Below are 18,751 nucleotides of genomic sequence, written 5' to 3'. Positions count from 1 at the left end.
GACAGACAGACAGACAGACAGATAGATAGATAGATAGATAGATAGATAGATAGATAGATAGATAGATAGATAGATAGATAGAAACGGCTCAGTTATTAAACATGTAACTGTAAACCTGAGCAACAGTGCCCCTCAATGGTCTGACTCTGTAACTGAAGGTAGATGAGACTAAAAACACTGGACCAACGTCTCCTCTCGGACACCGTACATTCGCGGAAGTAATCGCAGACATGCTACAGGACGAGAGAGTGGCAGTTTCCTCTTGACAATATTTGCAAGACTCGATGCTAATGATAATATTTTTATTCAATCACTGTGAACATGGACGATGAATGGGAAGAAGAGGTATGGAATTAAAAATGTTGGATAACGATAACACGAGCTAGCTCGTTAGCAACCGGTTAGAAATAATAACTAGCGTGATTTCAGCGTTTGTTATTGTGTTGACTTAAACACTTCGATGAGAGGTTTGGGGACAAACTACTCACCTAATGTTGTATTGGTTTTTAGCGAGTGAATCCCACCGGTGATTTATTCCCATTCAGATCTAATTATTGTGTAAATAGCTACGTTATAATGTTTTTGTATTGGTTTATCTCTGTGCTCTTTTCACCTATTGAAAAAATCATTGTGTTTAATTATAATTAAAAACGTGTGTGTGTGTGTGTGTGTGTGTGTGTGTGTGTGTGTGTGTGTGTGTGTGTGTGTGTGTGTGTGTGTGTGTGTGTGTGTGTGTTTGTGTGTTTGTTTGTGTGTTTGTTAAGGAGCAACTTGTTGTGGTGGAGCTCTCCGGTATAATCAGTAACGACTTTCTGTCCAAGTGTCGAGGCACATGCAAGATACTGGTGAGTTGCAGGTGTTGTGTTATATTGTGTGTGTGTGTGTTTGCATGAAATTGACATAAACATCACTGTCAGTCTCTCACTGCAGACTCACTGGTTTTATTTTTTTCCATTTTGTGTTCAAGGACATTGACAGTGACAGACCCATGATGCAGGTTGGACAGTATGTGTTCGCAGGAGAATATGAAGGTAACAATGAACCTTAAAAAATAATACAGAAAAAGGAACATAGTCTACATGTGTGTGCTTCACCTCCCCCTCTTCTGATAATAATAAAAGCACCACAAATATCTTGTTATACAGTAGATGGTACAGATATTTTAGATGCATTATTTTCGAATAATAAGTTTAAACAAAAAGCAATCAAATTGTGGACTGTATTTACCAGCACTGAAAGAACCCACGTGAAATTTGTATCTTTATCCTTCCCTCTTGAAAGACGCTTTGGGAACGTGTGTGCTGTTCGAGGAGGGACCACAGAGAGGTAAGATATACATTTTCAGTGTTGAGGTCAGGGTTTACTCTTGTTTTTCTTTTCTTATTCTTTTCTTCTTTCTGGCATACGTGTGCAGGACAAGGAGACAGTGCTCCAGAGCTCAAGTACATGTGCCACACCGTGAAGAAGCTGATGATGCAACGAATCTTCCTCACTGAAAAGAAAGAGGGTGAAACCAGCACAGGTCAGCCAGAACAGCTAAACTCAACATGGTGCAAATCTGTTGGGATCACTGTCTTTTAATAAAATGATTATTGCTTGTTGTTTGTGGCACAATAATCTAAATATGGCTGGTTTGTGTTGTCCCAGCAGGAAGTGGTGATGGTGACGAACAGCAAGACACAACCTCTCAGTCCAATCAAGAAGAAAATGACGAACAACAGGGGGAAACAAGAGAAGAGATGGAGAGCATAAATTTAGACTCAGCTGTGGGTTGAGCAGTAGATGCTTTATTACATTACATTACATTATGACTTTGCTATGCACCTGTACAAACACCAGCATTTGTGAGGCTGTGAGGAGACTCTTCAAAGACAGTTAGGTGTACAGGAAATCAGTAACAAGGAGACCTGTCAGTAGAAGTGTAGGTCTTTTACAACATGCCTTCTCTCCACTGAGCCTCAGAATCAGGATAATTTACCATGCAACATAAATATGGCAAAATGTTACCTGAAGGAAAAAACAGGCTTTAACAATTCAACATGTAAAAGCATCTCTTTCAGATCTGCATGGTAAGAGTCTTAGGGGCAGTAATAGAAATGTGGTGAGAAAATTCAGTTTAGTGGTAGGAAGTGCAGTCATTGTGTCGCTGATTAATTCATTGACAGGAAATTGATAGAAAACTATGGGATTTGGGACTTTTGTTTGGTATTTGACTACAAAATACGAGGCCCACATTTTACTTATTTGTGAAAAACTGACTCCATTGGCCCTATTATAGCAATAGATTCCCAACATGGAAAGAAATACAGTTGTTTTATTTGTCGATTAAATAAATGTGATATCTTTTTTTGGAACATGTATATTATACTTGTGCTTTTCTGTTTTGCCATGTGCTTTTATTCCCTAGAATTGTTGCTGCACTGTTGTGGATCGAGCATTTGTTTACAACTCGGCTGTCACTGAGGGCTCAGATCCCCTGTATGATAAGAACTGTGAATAAATCAAACAACATGGAAACTGCACGTCATGGTGTTGATCCTCTTTCATTGTGATAGTGAGTTTGTAAACTGCTGGATTGATCTTACCCCCGAGTCGGTGTCAGTTTTATGAATGAACGGGGTTTTGTTGACTTTGAGGACGTGGCGGTTTTCGGCCAATCCAATCACCGATGGTCCCTCGGAGTGGACCAATCAGCGAGCGACATCGCACTCGCCTGGCCGCAGCCTGATTGGTCGGTTGGCCTTTTAGCGCAGGAAGTGCTTGGGTGTGTTTCCGAGGGGCGGGACTAAGACGGCAACGAAGAACTTCCCTGAAGACACCGGTGAGTTATCCTCCTTAATGTCGGTGTTAAATACAATAACAGACTTTAAGTGTTTCTTCGGCCGCCTGTGTTCAAACAGACGCGACACGAGCTGGTCGGTAGTTGTCTGTCCACACTCTCCTGACGAGTGGAGCAGCAGCGGTATGCTAGGTTAGCTGCTGTGTTCGTGTCTAACCTTGGCTGTGGATTCTAACGGTGCTAGTTGCAGATAACTTTCGCTCCTGCTGTGATTCACCTCGTTATTTAAAGACACCGAGGAGTTAAAGTAAAGAGGTGTGCGGACAGTGAACGTGTCAGAGTGAAGCTGTGAATAAAACGGTGAACGTGACGGTAACAAAACTCTTTTCTCCGTTCGATACGTAACTAAATGTTTCCTGCTGCTGTAGTGACAGCAGCGTTAATGTCTTTTATTTTGTTAGGTCTTTGTTTGCTGCCATGTTATTGGTGAATGTTTTCCCCCTTTGAGTGAATCCAGATTGTGTACGTGTCAGTGTTTCAGCTGTGACTACATTGGAAGCATTAGCTGCAGGGCTGGGCCATAAAACAACATCAATAATAATTACAATGTAATTTTCATTAAATGTTCGATGTGTATCAATGTATTGTGGAAGCACAGTGAGGAGATGTAAAAGTAAAGAGACGTGTTAATAACAAAGATTCTGATAATAATAATAATGTGGCTTTTTTTGGGATGATTATCAATATCGACTGATTATTTGTCTTGATACAATTTTGGCCACATCATCCAATCCTAATTAGTTGAGTATTGTCCTATTCTTTTACTCTTTTTGTCATGTTTGTTAGCTTCACCTATTTCAAACTAGTGAAGTCTGACTACAACAGGCCTGTAATAAGTCATACAAATAATAATAAACTTTATTTGTATAAAAGGAGGATTTGTTGCAGGGTTGTTGCATCAGACTGTTTTACCTAGTTGTGCCTAACAAACTAACAACTGAGTGTAGTTTGTCGTCTATGTTTGATAAGTTGAGTTTATGTTAATGTTTTGAGAATTGCTGAATACCTGACTGTTGAAAATTTTAAAAATCAGCTGCTACAAATTGACAGAAGTGTATCAAGTGAGGGTTTCAGCGGCCTGGAACAGATCAGCTTAGCAGTTCACCTCTCATTGCGTCATTGAGTATTTCATTGCACTGTGAGTCAGACGCTTCTAAACTAGCATGTGGAAAGTTGAGTAGCCCCAGGTTTAAAGCATTTTCTTGTCTTTTTTACTCCTTGTCTAGACGGTGTTTGCTCACACACATGATGGAGCTGCGGCCACTTGTTATGTGCTTTGCCCTCTGCGTCGTTTACGCCACCAGCAAACCAACAGAGAAGAAGGAACGTATTCATCACGATGATCCCCTCAGTAACCGAGAGCACGATGACGCCGAGAACTTTGACTATGACCATGAAGCGTTTCTGGGGCAGGAGGAGGCCAAGAGTTTTGACCAGCTCACACCAGAGGAGAGCAAGGAGAGGCTCGGGTAATTACACATATCAGACAGAGTGTGAATCTGTTGATTTACTGGGCGCAGCAATAACCGTGGTGCAATACATGCATCATACTTTTTGCATTCCTGTGGTAATGACCTAGTTTGACCTCAGGGAGCAGAAAAGTTCATCTGAGATGACATCACTAGATGTTGTAAGGGTACTACATAAACTTTTTCCAAATGTCTCTGCAGCATGTTGGTGGAACGTATAGACGAGGATAAGGATGGCTTTGTGACAGCTGAGGAGATGAAGAGATGGATCAAACACGCCCAGAAGAGGTGGATCTATGATGATGTGGACCGACAGTGGAAGAGTCACGACCTCAACGGGGATGAAGTGGTGTCCTGGGACGAGTACAAGAACGCCACCTATGGATACATTCTGGGTACAGTTGCAGATATATTTTCATTTTATATACTTTAATGTATCTCTGCAGTATCACCTGTGTACTTTTCCAAACTTCCACATGTTATACAAAGCTGTGACCTTTGACTTGCAGATGACCCCGACCCCGATGATGGTTTCAGCTACAGGCAGATGATGGCTCGCGATGAGAGAAGATTTAAAATGGCCGACCAAGACAACGACATGAAAGCCAACAAGGAGGAGTTCACAGCCTTCCTTCACCCGGAGGAGTATGACCATATGAAAGACATTGTAGTGCTGGTGAGTCACACTCACACCAAGGTGTTAGATAATGACTTTAACACTGTATCTTTTACTTCCTCTCACTGCCGGGTGTTCTTTTTCTTTTCTGTAGGAAACAATGGAAGACATCGATAAGAATGGAGATGGTTTAATTGATCTTGATGAGTACATCGGTGAGTTCCTAAAGCTCAGTGTCTAATTAGTATCATCAGTTTGTGAAACATGTTTTTTATGTTGTGATGGGTGAAAAACCAAGACAGATAGAAAATACAAAGCAGTTTTAGCATAGTTAGAGTGTTAGGCCTCTGCAAACATTAAAGCACTTTTACAAAAAATCTGCAATGTCTCACTCGGCGTGCTCATCTCTTTTTTTGTTTTTGTCCTCTAGGTGACATGTACAACCAGGAGGGAGACTCTACAGAACCAGAGTGGGTGAAGACAGAGAGGGAGCAGTTTACTGAATTTAGAGACAAAAACAAAGACGGGAAGATGGACAAGGAGGAGACCAGAGACTGGATCCTGCCCAATGACTACGATCATGCTGAGGCCGAGGCCAAACATCTCGTCTACGAGTCGGATTCAGACAAAGTACGTAAAGTGAAAACTTCAAATGATTTCAGATAAATGCATGTTTCTCATACATGTACTTCCTGTCTTATTCTGTGGATATTGGAAAGAAGGGGAATCGTAGGTCTGACAACACATGAATTTATTTGTGGTCTTATCATGTTTGTTACTCTCTCTCTCTGACAGGATGGCTTCCTGACTAAGGCAGAAATCGTGGATAAGTACGACCTGTTCGTGGGCAGCCAGGCCACCGACTTTGGAGAAGCTCTGACTCGACACGATGAGTTCTAACATCCTCCACCTCCACAGACTTTGTGTTCATCTTGTGTTTTCCACCTTACTCCTCCGACAGTAGATGGAGTAGTTCGAACAAGATGAGTTTGCCTAATCCAACGCCACGGACAATAATTTATTTTTTTTTAGTCAGGGAATGTGTCCCATTGTACACACTAACATTTTAAGTAATGTGTACATGCCTGGCTAGGGTGTCCTTATGCTTAGCTGTGTGTAACTTTGGGATGTATCACCGGACTTTGCTCTGCTTCCACCCACTTTCCCTGTCTTGTCTAGGTTAGGCGAAAGAACAAACAGTGTTAGATGACACTTTATTTTGGTTGAATTTATGTTTTTTTTAATGAAATAGCCATTTTTTTTGACAGAACAACAAGTTTAGGCTTGCAGTATACACAATAGTTGGTCATAGCATTTTCCTGCAATGCACCGGACTGTGAAGAGTAAAGCTAATTTCTAGCCATCTGTCGTATCACATAATCGAGCCCAGACTGAAACAGAATAGTTGCTGATTAATTTGAACTTTTGTTTTCATGTCTTTATTGACCATTTATTGCGTAGTATAGTGTGTTTGGAACAAGGAGTAAATATAAAATTCCCGTGACAATGAAGACAATTTGGACGAGTGCAATACAGTATCATCAGTGGGACCATGCTGTGTTTGCTGTACTTGTGGTCCCCCAAAGGCAGCCATGTTGTGGCCCCCTGTTTTAGGGCTGGTTGTGCTGTTGAAAGAATCGAGATGTATTTAGGGACTGATGGATACTTTGTCATTGAAGCGGCCTCCTTTCTCACGTGTGTGTGTGTGTGTGTGTGTGTGTGTGTGTGTGTGTGTGTGTGTGTGTGTGTGTGTGTGTGTGTGTGTGTGTGTGTGTGTGTGTGTGTGTGTGTGTGTGTGTGTGTGTGTGTGTGTGTGTGTGTGTGTGTGTGTGTGTGTGTGTGTGTGTGAGAGAATCTGTGCGTATACATTATCGCGATGACTGACTTCCCTCGTATGTTTCAAGTTTTGTTTGATTCAGCTGAACTTTCTAAATGATATCATATGCGTGCCAAGCAAAAAAAAATATATATCTTAGTACCTTTTTTATTTTCCTTCCCCTTTCTCCAAATACGTTTGTTATACTTATATTCTCACTTACCCTTCACCACCATTTATAACCACTGTTGATACTTTTTATGATATACTGTAACGTATATGACAATGTTTTTTTACAGGCTCACTGCAGCAACAAGCATTTCACGAGTGACTTGACTGTAAATATGTTGTTGGTTTGCAAACTGAGCACTCTAACGAGCAGGTCCACCTTTTGGGATTGAGAAAAATGTCTCAATTAAAAAAAACAATTGGAACTTGTTGTCTGTTGTGTTCTTTTGACTTGGTGTGCTAGTTGAGTTTTTCCGTACATGGTAATTGGTTTTACAAATGAAACGGTATAATACTCTGCAACCACGCTATTTTCTGTGGAGAGCAAGATATATCAACCAAGGGTTTTTAGATGCCTTAGAATTTTTTTTTTTTTATTTGATTAAAAAGATCTGAAATTCTCAGTTTTAAGTCGTTAAGTTAGAATTTGTCTGTGTTGCATTCGAATCCCTTCCAGCTATCTAACATGTTCCCCAGCTTTCTGCCTCTTCAGGAAATGGGCCGTTTCCTGGTTTCCTTCAGGCAGTTGACCCACTGAACCTTGGCTTGTTGTTTCAGACCTGTTTCTTCTCACCATTGCTTTCAGGAAGTCACTTTGTTTCCTAATGTCCGCATAAAAAATCGAATATCTGCTATTTAAATCTGCAAACACCCCAAAGTATCACAACTGAATACATATATAATGCTTGTGGTTCATTTTCAAGACATATCACTTTAAGCAACTGAAGCCTGGGGCTTTTTTTTTTACCCTCCTATATCTCGTCATGTCTGAATGACGTGTTATCTTTGTTTTCACACCTAAATAAAGTGTGATGAGCACCCATGCAGCTCATCCTTTTTTAATTGGCCATTTAGAAGCTTTAGTCAAGCTATCGTCCTTATTTTTTCTTTGTTGTAATCAACTAATACTAATTCATCAAGAATGTTAACGTCAAAGTTTCACCGAAAAGTCTCTCTTTGTGCTTATGTTGCTTGTACATGTGTAAAGGTGTTAGAACAAGTCGGATAATCTGCAGGAGGTGAGAAGCTAATGTTGCTTCATCAGACCTGAAATGACAGATTGCACAGTCACACTCTGCATTCGTGCAGGTGTTTAATAATCTCATATATATTTACTTTGGTGATTCCCTCAACTTTTCATCAAAGGCCTCCATCGGGTCATGTTTTCACTTTTGGCTAAATTAATAATGTTCCTGTCAGCCTGATTAGTGCTGATGTGGATATATTATGTCAGAATGATAACATGCAAACAAAGGTTAACATGGTCAAGATACATGGGACAGTTGTCACAGACTTGTGGATCCCACTGTACCCGCTACTGCTACTGAGTTACATCTGAGTCACAGAGCATCCAACCTCTAAAAGATTTCTCTAAAAAACCCAGAAGGTCGATTATCAAGAATTCCCACTGTTCTGAAGGAATTCAGAAGGAATCTCAAACACTATTCAAACAATCTAGACATAAAAAAAGATTCTCATATTCTTCTTAAACTGAGCTGCAGCTTCACCGAGCTGCGAGGACAGAGGTTTTAAACCCTCCTTTTTCCACCAATCTGACTTTTCTTATGGATCCTTCCATTATTGGTGCAGAGCAATCTTAAACTTAACAAAACTATTTCGATTGGTATTCCTAAACTGAACCATCTTGAAGCTTAAAACCTTGAATAACTTGTCGTGGTTCATTGTTTCAGTCAAACAACAACTTTACTCACATTCAAAGAAAAAAATGGAGGCAGCTTGTAGAGTAGGCATAATTAAGTAATTAACGATGAAGTACACAATGTAAAAGTTCTGAACATACAGATGTGCAGCTACTTACATGGTAACCCTAGAACCACAGGGAGCAAAAGAGCTGCTTCTCTGTCAAGCGTTACAGACTCCCTGATGTCAGAGCAGGTGTCGTCTGTACACGGCTGAAGGAGAACACCCACTGTGACATCAATGGGAATGTGTGGTCAGTCCACAGACTGTATGTATAATGTATGTGTTAGATATTGTAACTGCAGAGACGAGCATTTCTCTGGGATTTCATGTGGATTTACCCCCGGGACCAAGAATACAGTTGGATTATTCATAAACAAAGAGAATATATTCACGATTACTTTATTGACGAATATGCTGTATTGTTGAAAAAGCTATCAAAGTGTATGTCTAATAAGTTTTATTTAAAATGTTTGTTATTTGACCTGTGTCTTGTGCATCATACCTGTCAGCTCGCCTAATAATGTGATATGAATGTAACAAACTTTTTAAATTCATCTACATTAATGTGCGTTAAGTGTCTACAATCAGGACAGTGTGTGAACATATGCATGTGGCCGCTGTGCTGTCTTTACAGAATGCTGTCCTCTTCCATGACTCAGCAGAATCAGACCGTCGTGTTTGTTATGGATGATGTGTTCTCCTCTGTCATCCATCTGCTTCTTAGATCCTCCATGTTCTGTCGTTCTGCCCCGTCACACTCAGTCCCTGCCATGTCATAATAACATCACTTACTAAAGGTGATAAAAACAGGGTTACATCGAGCCATCACTCTCAGCAGCTCTTCTTCATCTGACTCCAACTCATCGTCACTTTGCTTGTCTCCATCTTCATCTCCCAGAAAGCCGTCGTCATCCTCCTCCCCCGCCCTGCGGTCGTCCTGGGTGTTTGCTGAGTTCTCTGAGGGCCTTCTGTCCTCAGAAGGCCTTCTGTCCTCAGATGGACTGCTGGTATCTGCACCTGGCTGCTCTGGTTGGTCTACCTGGTCCAGCGATGTGGACGGTTGGTCTTCCTCCATGCTTAGAGTCATAGATTTCTGCTGTGGCGTCACCGGAGGTGTATCAAGCGGTGAAGTATCCACGTGGACCAGCTTGGCTTTGAAAGGTTCCTGCTCTGGGGTGGGTGGGGGCGTGCTTGTCTGCTTGGACAGGGATAAGGACAGTAAAGGTGAATACGGGGGCGTCTTCACGCGAGATTTGCGGAATGGTTTGTCTATTTCTGCATAAGCAATGCGGGTTTGACTGCATGGAGCGCTGGATTGAGAGGAGGGGCTTGTGACAAGGTCAATGATGTCATCATTGGTGGTAGTTTGTGAGTCGGGACGGGAATAAGGTGTTGTGGGGCTCAGACTGGTGTTGGGTAGTTCTGAAGGAGGTTCCAGGGGTGTAGCAGGTGGGGAGTTAAGATTTTCTTTGGATGGCACAGCATCTTGAGCCGTGTGTGTAGGCCTCAAATCCACAGTGGCTGGGTGAAAGGTGGGTGAACTAGGGGAGCTTTTGGTTAGTAAAGAAGCATTTTTATTGGAGATCACAGGGATGCACGTGTTCTCAGGGGGGGGGACGCTGCTGTCGGGTGCAGCAGTCGCTCCTGGTGCAGCAGGTCCTCGGCAGTTGGGGAGATCTGGGACGGTATAGATCGCAGGTTTGTCAGGGAAGCTGAAGGAAGGATTGCAGGTTCCATATTCTTCCCTGTTGTTGGGAACTTCCTCCGTGTGTGGCATGGCACTGCGGTGACTCACCTGAGGATAGACCACAGTCATTGAGGCAATATTTGGAAGAAATGTTTTGAGACTCAATGTAAGTAACATTACCAAAAAACTCGAAATGCTAATACCACCAAACTAACATTGGTCCAGTGACCATGGAAACATGCTAATGTTTAACAGTGATAATGTTTAACGTGTTCACTGTCTTACTTTAATGTTTTGTTAATCAGTTAAGGTCATTCATTTTCTAGGTATTTCTTCATAAACCAAAGTGTCGGAGCAAATTAAATTCTTGACCTGATGATGGAAAGGAAAGGTTAGATCGGTGTTCCAAATTGAATGTCAGTCTACAGAGCTGTTAGCTTAAAGTCATAAATCGCAGTGGATCATCGAAGTCATTAGAATATCATCTGGTAACCATGATAACAAGATATAATGACAATGCCTCTGATTTATACCTCTCACGTAATGTCACTTACATGATAAAATTATTATAACTTATTATTATTATAATTATTATAAATATAATTGTCTCTTCTTATAGAAAAAATATAAAGAAAAAAGGAGGTGGTCTAAGTAACGATTTATTTGTGATAAAACATAGTCCTAAACAGTGGAAAATCAAGATTGTCTCATTGTTCACTGAGATATTAACAAAAATTTAAATCCTGGATTCGCCGCTTAATTCATTATCCGCACCAAAATGTAATGGATTCTTTCAAGGACTATGTTCCATCCCTCTAGCAACATTGCTGGAAATCAGTTTTTATAGTTTTTGCGTAGCCCTGCTAACGCACAATGAAAACCTAACCTCCTTGCCAGAGGTAATAACTGTTACAGAAAGGAGACTATATAGGCTTCTCAATAACCATTAAGGGGACAATGTATTAGTGAAAGAAATGAATCAATCAATCAATTACAGAGTTAGTGTGTTACTTTCCAGGTACATTACATGTTCAAATCAAATTAATAGTTAAGATATCTATTCTACACTAGCTAATAATACAATGCATGTTATATACAGTTGTAGTTTATGTAGGAATGAGACAGGAAATCAGGACAAGAGAGAATCTTAGCTACAACAAGAGAAAATAAATAACTCACCAGATTGAACCACCGCAAGCTCTGTGAAAATATAAACCGTAGGAGATATCTGAGAACGTATTCACAAACAGACAGGCTGACTCTGAATGTAGATTCGAGTCACAAGTGTCCTCACCACATTGGGGTGTTTTCCCTGGGCCACACAGCCTCTCTCCAGTGGGTCCCTCTTTCCCTTTTGTTTTCTCTTCAACCACATCACCAGAGACAGGACACATCCACCCGTAGTCATGAACACCAGGCTCAGGAAGAATGCTTTGCCCACAGTACAGCCCGTCAGGCGCTCCTCTCCCAGTGGACTGTGAGGAACTGCAGTGCACACAGAAGGACGCACAGAGTTAATGTCAGCAGGCTCATCAGTAATGAGTGTGTATGTCAGAGTGTGTGTCCTCACTTGATTGTCCTTCAGTCAACACCTCGATCACGACAGTAGTAAAGGTGGCATCACCTGACTCTTTGTCTGTGGCTTTTACCTGGAAATAAGTTTGACTGTTTATCACATCATCTTCATTATGTCTTTTCTAAGATTCTGATGAAAGACATACAGTAGATGTTGTATAGTAGAATGATCTGGCTTCACTATAAGGTGCAGTAGTGTAGCCTATACATATCATTGTTTTACTTGTTGCACCCATGTTGCAACGCTTTAAATGTTGTTTAAACCTTGTTTGTGGTAAGTTCAGGACATACTGATACATTTGAATGTTTTTGCCAACTAACTTAAATTGTGTATATTTGACATTAGTGCGGATCATTTTATTTACAACCTTTCAGTTCTTTATTACTATTACCCCCTAAAAGGACGTTATGTTTTCACCCCTGTCCATTTGTTTGTTGGTTTGTTTGTTAGTTAGTTCACAAGATGATGTAAAATCTAATAGATAACCACAAAACGTTTGGTGCGATGATATCTTTTTTCAACATTGCGAGATAAGGTGCTTTTTTGACACTTTCACAGATTTTCCATGGAATAATTCTAATATTTGTGAGTGTGTGTAATTTGGTGCTGCTTGATTTAATTTAAGGGATCAATTGGGCCTTGGCATCTGACTTCATGTAAAGCTAACATCATTTCTTGTTACTGGTCTAAACCACGAGCACTCACCAATACGGCCTTTTCAATTGAACGCATCATTATAACAGTATGTTTGAGGCTCACCTCTAGGGTGTGTCTCTGTTTTGGTTTGAGCTGGTTGGTCCTGGCGATCACAAGGCCCTCCTGTGTGAGCTGGTAGATGTCTGTGTGGTTGGATGTATGGCTGAAGGTGAAGCTGATCCTGGGGTTGAAACCCTGTCAGTTTGTGGAGAGAAGGGAGTGATGGTGGGTAACAGAAAGCAAAACAAATACAGAGACGCAGCGATCATGTAACTGTTCACACCTGCTCAAAGTCCTGGTCTTGTACGTGTAACATCAGCACTTTGCCACCATACGTGTTCACCAGTGAGGCAGCGCTCTTTACCGCAGTTACAAAGCCGTGATATTCAGCCTCGTCAAACACTGGGTGAAAGTGGTTCACTGCCAGGATTCGGATCAACGCTGTGGCGACAGAGTACTTCCTGGGGTCATCGTCCTGGTATGCCTGGGTGAGAGACACACAGAGAGAGCAGGGAGGATGGTTTGGGGAGTAAGAAAGAAATGTTAAAACCATCATCAACACAGAGCAGGTTAGTCTTACCAGGACCTGTAGATGCAGCATTGGAGTTGTGAGTCTGTCAGTCACCCCCTGAGTCAGTTTCATCTCCCCTGTCACTCTATCGATCAGGACACGGCCGTCATCGTTGCCTTAGCATGGACACAAGCACAGTTACAGATGCACACATGAAAGCATACAGCATAATTTGTATCTATACTGTACGTCTGTGTGTGTGTGTGTGTGTGTGTGTGTGTGTGTGTGTGTGTGTGTGTGTGTGTGTGTGTGTGTGTGTGTGTGTGTGTGTGTGTGTGTGTGTGTGTGTGTGTGTGTGTGTGTGTGTGTGTGTGTGTGTGTGTGTGTGTGTGTGTGTGTGGTACCTGAGAGTATGGCATAACTGAGTGGAGTGCTGAGGCCTCTGTCTCCATCCACTGCATATATAGGACCAGGAGAGAATTCCAGCACAATGTCCTGCAGCATAACACACATCCGGTGCTTTACTCATCAAATCCTCAGAACAGCTCACAATACAAACCATGAATGTTGAGTGGCCTGAGTCATCCGGATGTTTGCAACTGAGCTACAGTTTTGGCAGAAACTGAACAGGTCAATTTCCAGATGATCTCAGAGTTAGAACTTGTGCAATGACAATACTAGACTCAACATGAATATTAAACACAGGAGCGCATCACAAATGTGGCAGTATATTCTGTAAGTTCAGATATAATATAATCACACCTATGGTTCCAGTGTCAAGGAAGTGACACATGCGTTATAGAATTTCCCACCTCTGTCCTCAAAAACCATTGTAATAAATGCATTGTGATAAAGCTTTAATAGAGGTAGATAATATAGAAAACACAATCCAGGATATTATAAACACATTCTCCAGTATATAACACTGGTAATGTGTGTGAGCTTCAGCCACTGACCTCCTCCCCCTCCGTGATATTGACTGTGTACACAGGACTGGTGCAGATGTGACTGGTCTCATCTTGGAACAGCAGCGTGCAGGGCAGGAACTGTGGGTACTGGTCGTCTCCATCCAGGACGTGGATGGTAATGTTGGCGCTGGTGTTGAAGCGCTCAGCGGTGCTCATTTCCTGAGGTAATGACAAGGCAAGTTGTCTTTGGAGAAATGGATGGATGCATGAACTGATGAATGGTTCGTCTTTTGTATTAGTAATTGTCAGGAGCATTATGAAATCTGGACTCTGAGGTGGGTGATATCAGTGTAGTGGGAATGTGCCGAGCATACCGAGGCGTGGATGGTAACAGTCAGCACGGGTTGAGTCTCGTAGTCTAGAGGCTTGGACAGGATCACTTCTCCACTGTTTGGGAAATCAACCTTGAAATAATCTGCATCAGGCTACAGAAAACACACAGAAACAGAAGTTCAGTGATCGAGTTTCTCTCTCGTGACGGAGGCCTGCAACTGTTCTTGATTCCATTCTTGATAAGAGTGAAAGAGTAAAACTCACTGATGTCTGGTCAATGTAGTAAATGATCTTGTCGTTATCTGCGTCTGTGGCCAGGACGGTAAAGATCACAGTGTCCACTGGAGTCAGCTGGAAATCACCCAAACAGAAAGGCAGACAGGAAACACTTTACACAGTCGTAGTGGCAGTTTAATTCAGTCTGTTGTGTGCACTGACTTGAGTGTCATACCGTGTTTATCAAAGTGTCATACCTCACTTATAATAAGAGAGTGGGTGGAGTTTTCTGCAAACACAGGCGAGTTATCATTCTCATTAAGAATCTCCACCATGACCCTGTACACACTCTACAACAACAGTGGATAAAAAAGATGCAGACATGTGTAAATGAAGGACGACACATGAAACCGGGAATGAGATGATGGGACTAAGAGTACCTGAAGAAGATCGTCCTCATAACATTGCAACTCAGCCATCAGGACGGGACTCTGGGCCTGAGAGACGAGAACAGAGAGAACACACCGGGTATGGAAAAAATGACTTTCGTTCAAGATGATAAAATATTTATACACAAATTCGATGTACAGGCTTGTATCAAGGTATTGACAAAGCAAATATCCAAGTAATCTTCAGTTACACTGTAAAAATCCCCTCCCAATGTTTTATTAAGAGTATATTGGGAAGAAGGAAGCATTTTTTAGAGGTAGACAGCCACACACTGAACTGACGCTCTAAAGCACATTGTGTTGAGAAGGTGTAACGTTGAAACTCTTCAGTCAAGCAATATTTTCATTTTAGGGATCGAGTAACAGAAGCAAACAGACAGGGAGAGAGAGACTCTTGATCTGGTTGACCCTTTAAAAGCTGCCATGATGTAAGACAGCTGGCTGCGAGGAGGATGACGGTGACGGATTGTGTTTAGTCCAAGAACAAGGATGTGGAGTTCAATGTCTGATAGTTTGTTCTAAACATAGATACGACTTCCTCATCGCTTTATAATCCTTCCATCATTTTCATTTGGTCTTCATTATAAGAAGTCTGAAACACTCAGATCAGTGTGTTGTGAGAGTTTATCCTGAATCGTTACCTCCCGGTCAAGAGCCTTGTCGACCGATGTGTTCAACCGGATGTATCTTTCATCCAGGAAGAACCAATCAGCGTCTTTTCCATCCAGGGTCCACTGTACCCCTTCCATTGTGGTGTCAGCCGAGAGCTCAGCGACAACTTCTCCTGGGCGGCTGTTTTCTCTGACCGTCACAAATACATCATGTCCATCCAAACACCCGCCCCACCCTGACATCCCTGTGCAAACGTAAACACAGACACATACGCAGTACGGTTACAACCCCGTTCATTCTGGCCGAGAACCACACTCTTAATAGGATCAGATGTGAATTGGCTCTAACCTTTGACTGTGTGCAGACATAGAAGGACCAGCAGCGACCAGACTGGAGCCTTGGCCGGAAATGAAGTCAGTTTGAGTTCAGGGAGGTCCATTCCTGGGCTCAGCGAGGCCTCAGGGGCTAGTTCTGTCTGAGAGAAGAGCAAAGTGTATCACAGATGTTTTAAGACCTTAAGAAACTTTGTCAAATTGTGGAAAAGAGGAATAATATGCCCCCTTAATGACAGGTTTCATCTTCTTCATGAGATCATTAGATTGAGCTTCACTCTGTGTCCTGATAGCTACACATAAAGACCCTCTCCTCATCTAAAACTGACACACACACACACATATACTCTGTGTCCTGTAATTCCCTTTAATCCATGTACCTGGATTTCTGCCTTGTCTGTCACCGTCTACAGAACAAACCTTTAGAATAATACAATAGTCGTATACTATCGTCCTTCTGTTGCTCTCTTTTTCTTTTCCCTGTCGAGCTCTGCAGACTATAGACCCACCCATTTTCTATAGGCACACAAGTGATGGCGTAATCATGAACCCTTCTAAAACAAACTCTGAAACCTGGCGTTATGTTTTGAAAACAAAATGCAACTTCAGATACCATATATCTCAAATCAGCTGTGTCGCTCCATGTCTCTCATGCTCTTTGTGTGTCTCTGGGTTCAGTTTCGTGTGTTGGTGCATGTGTTTGATTTTAGAGGAGGAGAAGGGGTGGGGGGTCTTAACAGGACCTGGGGTCACATCCCACTAAAACAATAACTCTGCAGCCAATGCAAGGTAAACAGACGTATAAGCTTTCTGTTACAAAATCAACTAAGTCAGTGTCATAGTCAGTATGACCGCAGACCATCTGTGGATTTGTTCAGCTCACTGACCTGTTGCTGTCAAATCCTCTGCCACTCGTCCATATCCTCCTGACTTGTGATGGAAGCAGCATCTCTGATTCTCAGACACAAAACCCCCCAGAAAAGTCACTCAAAAAGCCACGATGCAGCTTTTTAGGAATAAACAAAGCAAAAACAACAACAACAACAGGATGACACAGGCCGCACACACACACACTGCCGTGCACACACTGACCCCCCCTCCTCGCACACATAAAAAAGCAGACAGCAGCTTATGGTGTGTGTCCTGGGATAAACGTCAGCTCAGTGGCTAATGCTTGAGGGTGGGGCTTACCTGGTCAGGGACGAAAGAGGGAGCCAATCAGATTGGAGATGGCAAGAACCTGATGGTGAGGTCAGAGCACATCTGACCCTGGAGATGTGAATTTAGGGGATTTGTCTGGAACAGAGACACTTGACCTTCATCAGCAGAACGTCATGCAATCAAAGCTCAGCAGCCTGAGCGTCCAATCAGCTCTCGTCACAGAGCACATCCAGAGGTATTTAACTGTGCCAAATCAGGTCTGTGCAGCTTGTATCATAATTTAAATACATGTGTCTTTTAGGTCATTGTTCAGGTTAAAACTTGAGTCTAAGCATGTTCTCTGGCTACACAGCTTGTGCCTGGTGGATTTGCTCAATTAGCAATGTGCAACGACTAATTGGGCCTGACAAGGGATTAGCTATCAAACATCGGCCGTTCGCCTATTGAAGATTAACCCACATCCTTCTACACTCTTGTCCCAGCATGCACAGGCACACACACACACACACACACACACACACACACACACACACACACACACACACACACACACACACACACACACACACACACACACACACACACACACACACACACACACACACACACTCATGAAGACACACAGTGAGGAGTGTGTCTCCACATATCTTCAGGGCTGTGATGAAAGAAACCGTCTGGCTCCATGAGAGATGTTTTGGTTAGTGCAGACGTGTGAGTGGTTCCCTTTGTCAGAGAAGAGCAGGAGGGGGAGCAGGAGTGTTTAAAGACTCAAAAGGGCCTCAGGGGGAAAAAGCTGAACACTGCAGTCTGTGTCTCGGAGAAAGACTGAGTAAATGTTTAAAGATGGTATTTAAAGATGCACTAACCATAGTGAAGTGATACTCTGAGAGTGTAATGTTGTTATGATACTCTGCAGTTAACAGTATTTGGAAAAGACTCATCTCACAGGCTTCCAGATTGGGTGAACTGATCCGTAGTGTCTGTTTTATATCTGCTGTGACTGGACCTGACCACTGGATGTCAGCAGAGAGGTTGTTACAGAGGATAAGGTTGATAGATCATAGCTCTTTGACATCTGCATCTCTTTCAAGAGAGTGTGTATGTGTGTATGTGTGTGTGTTTTGTTTTTTCTTATAATGACGTTACTGAAAATGAAACCCATATAAAACTGAAACGAACATTTGTTGAAGGCTGATTCCACTAAAGACAGACATCTCACTGAATCAAATCTACTACAGACGCTGTTGGGAGAGTAACTCAAACCCACTCATGAAATATTCACACATTTACTCCTTTATGCATATGGAATGATTTGCATGATGTACTGATGAAAATATTGCAATAACAAATGTTGCATTAGAATCAGAATTTTACATGTACATAAATCTGTGTATAGCAATCTAAAAACCGTTAAGGATGAGGACAAAAAACTGAACAAATAAGTTAAAGAATGGTGAAAAAAAAGTAGGAGAATATGCAGTATATTGGAAACACACAATTGTGTTGTGCAAAGAAGCAATACAATGGTAAATAAATAATGTATTACTGTAGTTATTATTACTGTGATTTGTACATTATTAAGTAGTATGAAACTTCAA

General features: G+C 42.0%; 3 protein-coding genes across 6 annotated transcripts; 2 read left to right on the top strand and 1 right to left on the bottom strand.

The window, feature by feature from the left end:
* Positions 1-218: 218 nt before the first annotated feature.
* Positions 219-2,522, top strand: gtf3c6 (general transcription factor IIIC, polypeptide 6, alpha). 2 transcript variants are annotated; one of them, XM_035157919.2, is made up of 6 exons: positions 219-345; positions 765-845; positions 968-1,031; positions 1,282-1,326; positions 1,415-1,522; positions 1,651-2,522. In XM_035157919.2, the coding sequence occupies exons 1-6, from the start codon at positions 322-324 to the stop codon at positions 1,773-1,775; spliced, it is 447 nt and encodes a 148-aa protein (XP_035013810.1). In that variant the 5' UTR covers positions 219-321; the 3' UTR covers positions 1,776-2,522. The 2 variants fall into 2 exon arrangements, with proteins under 2 accessions (XP_035013810.1, XP_035013809.1); XM_035157918.2 differs by having other exon boundaries at positions 1,648-2,522.
* A 177-nt stretch (positions 2,523-2,699) lies between these two features.
* calub (calumenin b) lies at positions 2,700-7,174 on the top strand. 2 transcript variants are annotated; one of them, XM_035157194.2, is made up of 7 exons: positions 2,700-2,821; positions 4,066-4,308; positions 4,510-4,703; positions 4,818-4,984; positions 5,079-5,139; positions 5,355-5,554; positions 5,720-7,174. In XM_035157194.2, exons 2-7 carry the CDS (start codon positions 4,085-4,087, stop codon positions 5,822-5,824), a joined length of 951 nt encoding a protein of 316 aa, XP_035013085.1. In that variant the 5' UTR covers positions 2,700-2,821; positions 4,066-4,084; the 3' UTR covers positions 5,825-7,174. The 2 variants fall into 2 exon arrangements, with proteins under 2 accessions (XP_035013085.1, XP_035013086.1); XM_035157195.2 differs by lacking the exon at positions 2,700-2,821 and adding an exon at positions 2,879-3,151.
* A 1,881-nt stretch (positions 7,175-9,055) lies between these two features.
* LOC118109801 (cadherin-related family member 5) lies at positions 9,056-17,144 on the bottom strand. 2 transcript variants are annotated; one of them, XM_035157192.2, is made up of 16 exons: positions 16,880-17,144; positions 16,009-16,135; positions 15,690-15,904; positions 15,040-15,096; positions 14,857-14,949; positions 14,648-14,734; positions 14,425-14,535; positions 14,099-14,269; positions 13,547-13,637; positions 13,212-13,318; positions 12,915-13,115; positions 12,695-12,826; positions 11,930-12,008; positions 11,654-11,844; positions 11,539-11,559; positions 9,056-10,467 (listed from the first exon to the last, which is right to left on the bottom strand). In XM_035157192.2, exons 2-16 carry the CDS (start codon positions 16,097-16,099, stop codon positions 9,457-9,459), a joined length of 2,658 nt encoding a protein of 885 aa, XP_035013083.1. In that variant the 5' UTR covers positions 16,100-16,135; positions 16,880-17,144; the 3' UTR covers positions 9,056-9,456. The 2 variants fall into 2 exon arrangements, with proteins under 2 accessions (XP_035013083.1, XP_035013084.1); XM_035157193.2 differs by having other exon boundaries at positions 16,009-16,131.
* Positions 17,145-18,751: the final 1,607 nt, after the last annotated feature.

This window comes from Hippoglossus stenolepis, chromosome 5 (assembly GCF_022539355.2).
Source record: "Hippoglossus stenolepis isolate QCI-W04-F060 chromosome 5, HSTE1.2, whole genome shotgun sequence".
Taxonomy (NCBI): domain Eukaryota; kingdom Metazoa; phylum Chordata; class Actinopteri; order Pleuronectiformes; family Pleuronectidae; genus Hippoglossus; species Hippoglossus stenolepis.
The sequence above is the reverse complement of the archived record's forward strand: the minus strand, read 5'-3'. Positions and strand labels throughout refer to the sequence as shown.

Excerpts from the sequence above, each read along its gene's own strand:
- gtf3c6 (XM_035157918.2), top strand. The coding sequence starts at position 322 with ATGGACGATGAATGGGAAGAAGAG. Across the intron at positions 1,327-1,414 it reads CGAGGAGGGACCACAGAGAG|GACAAGGAGACAGTGCTCCA; the intron begins GTAAGATATACA and ends ATACGTGTGCAG. Across the intron at positions 1,523-1,647 it reads AGAGGGTGAAACCAGCACAG|CAGGAAGTGGTGATGGTGAC; the intron begins GTCAGCCAGAAC and ends GTGTTGTCCCAG.
- calub (XM_035157194.2), top strand. The coding sequence starts at position 4,085 with ATGATGGAGCTGCGGCCACTTGTTATGTGCTTTGCCCTCTGCGTCGTT. Across the intron at positions 5,140-5,354 it reads TGATCTTGATGAGTACATCG|GTGACATGTACAACCAGGAG; the intron begins GTGAGTTCCTAA and ends TTTGTCCTCTAG. Across the intron at positions 5,555-5,719 it reads ACGAGTCGGATTCAGACAAA|GATGGCTTCCTGACTAAGGC; the intron begins GTACGTAAAGTG and ends TCTCTCTGACAG.
- LOC118109801 (XM_035157192.2), bottom strand. The coding sequence starts at position 16,099 with ATGGACCTCCCTGAACTCAAACTGACTTCATTTCCGGCCAAGGCTCCA. Across the intron at positions 15,905-16,008 it reads ATGTCTGCACACAGTCAAAG|GGATGTCAGGGTGGGGCGGG; the intron begins GTTAGAGCCAAT and ends ACGTTTGCACAG. Across the intron at positions 14,536-14,647 it reads ACTACATTGACCAGACATCA|CCTGATGCAGATTATTTCAA; the intron begins GTGAGTTTTACT and ends TGTTTTCTGTAG.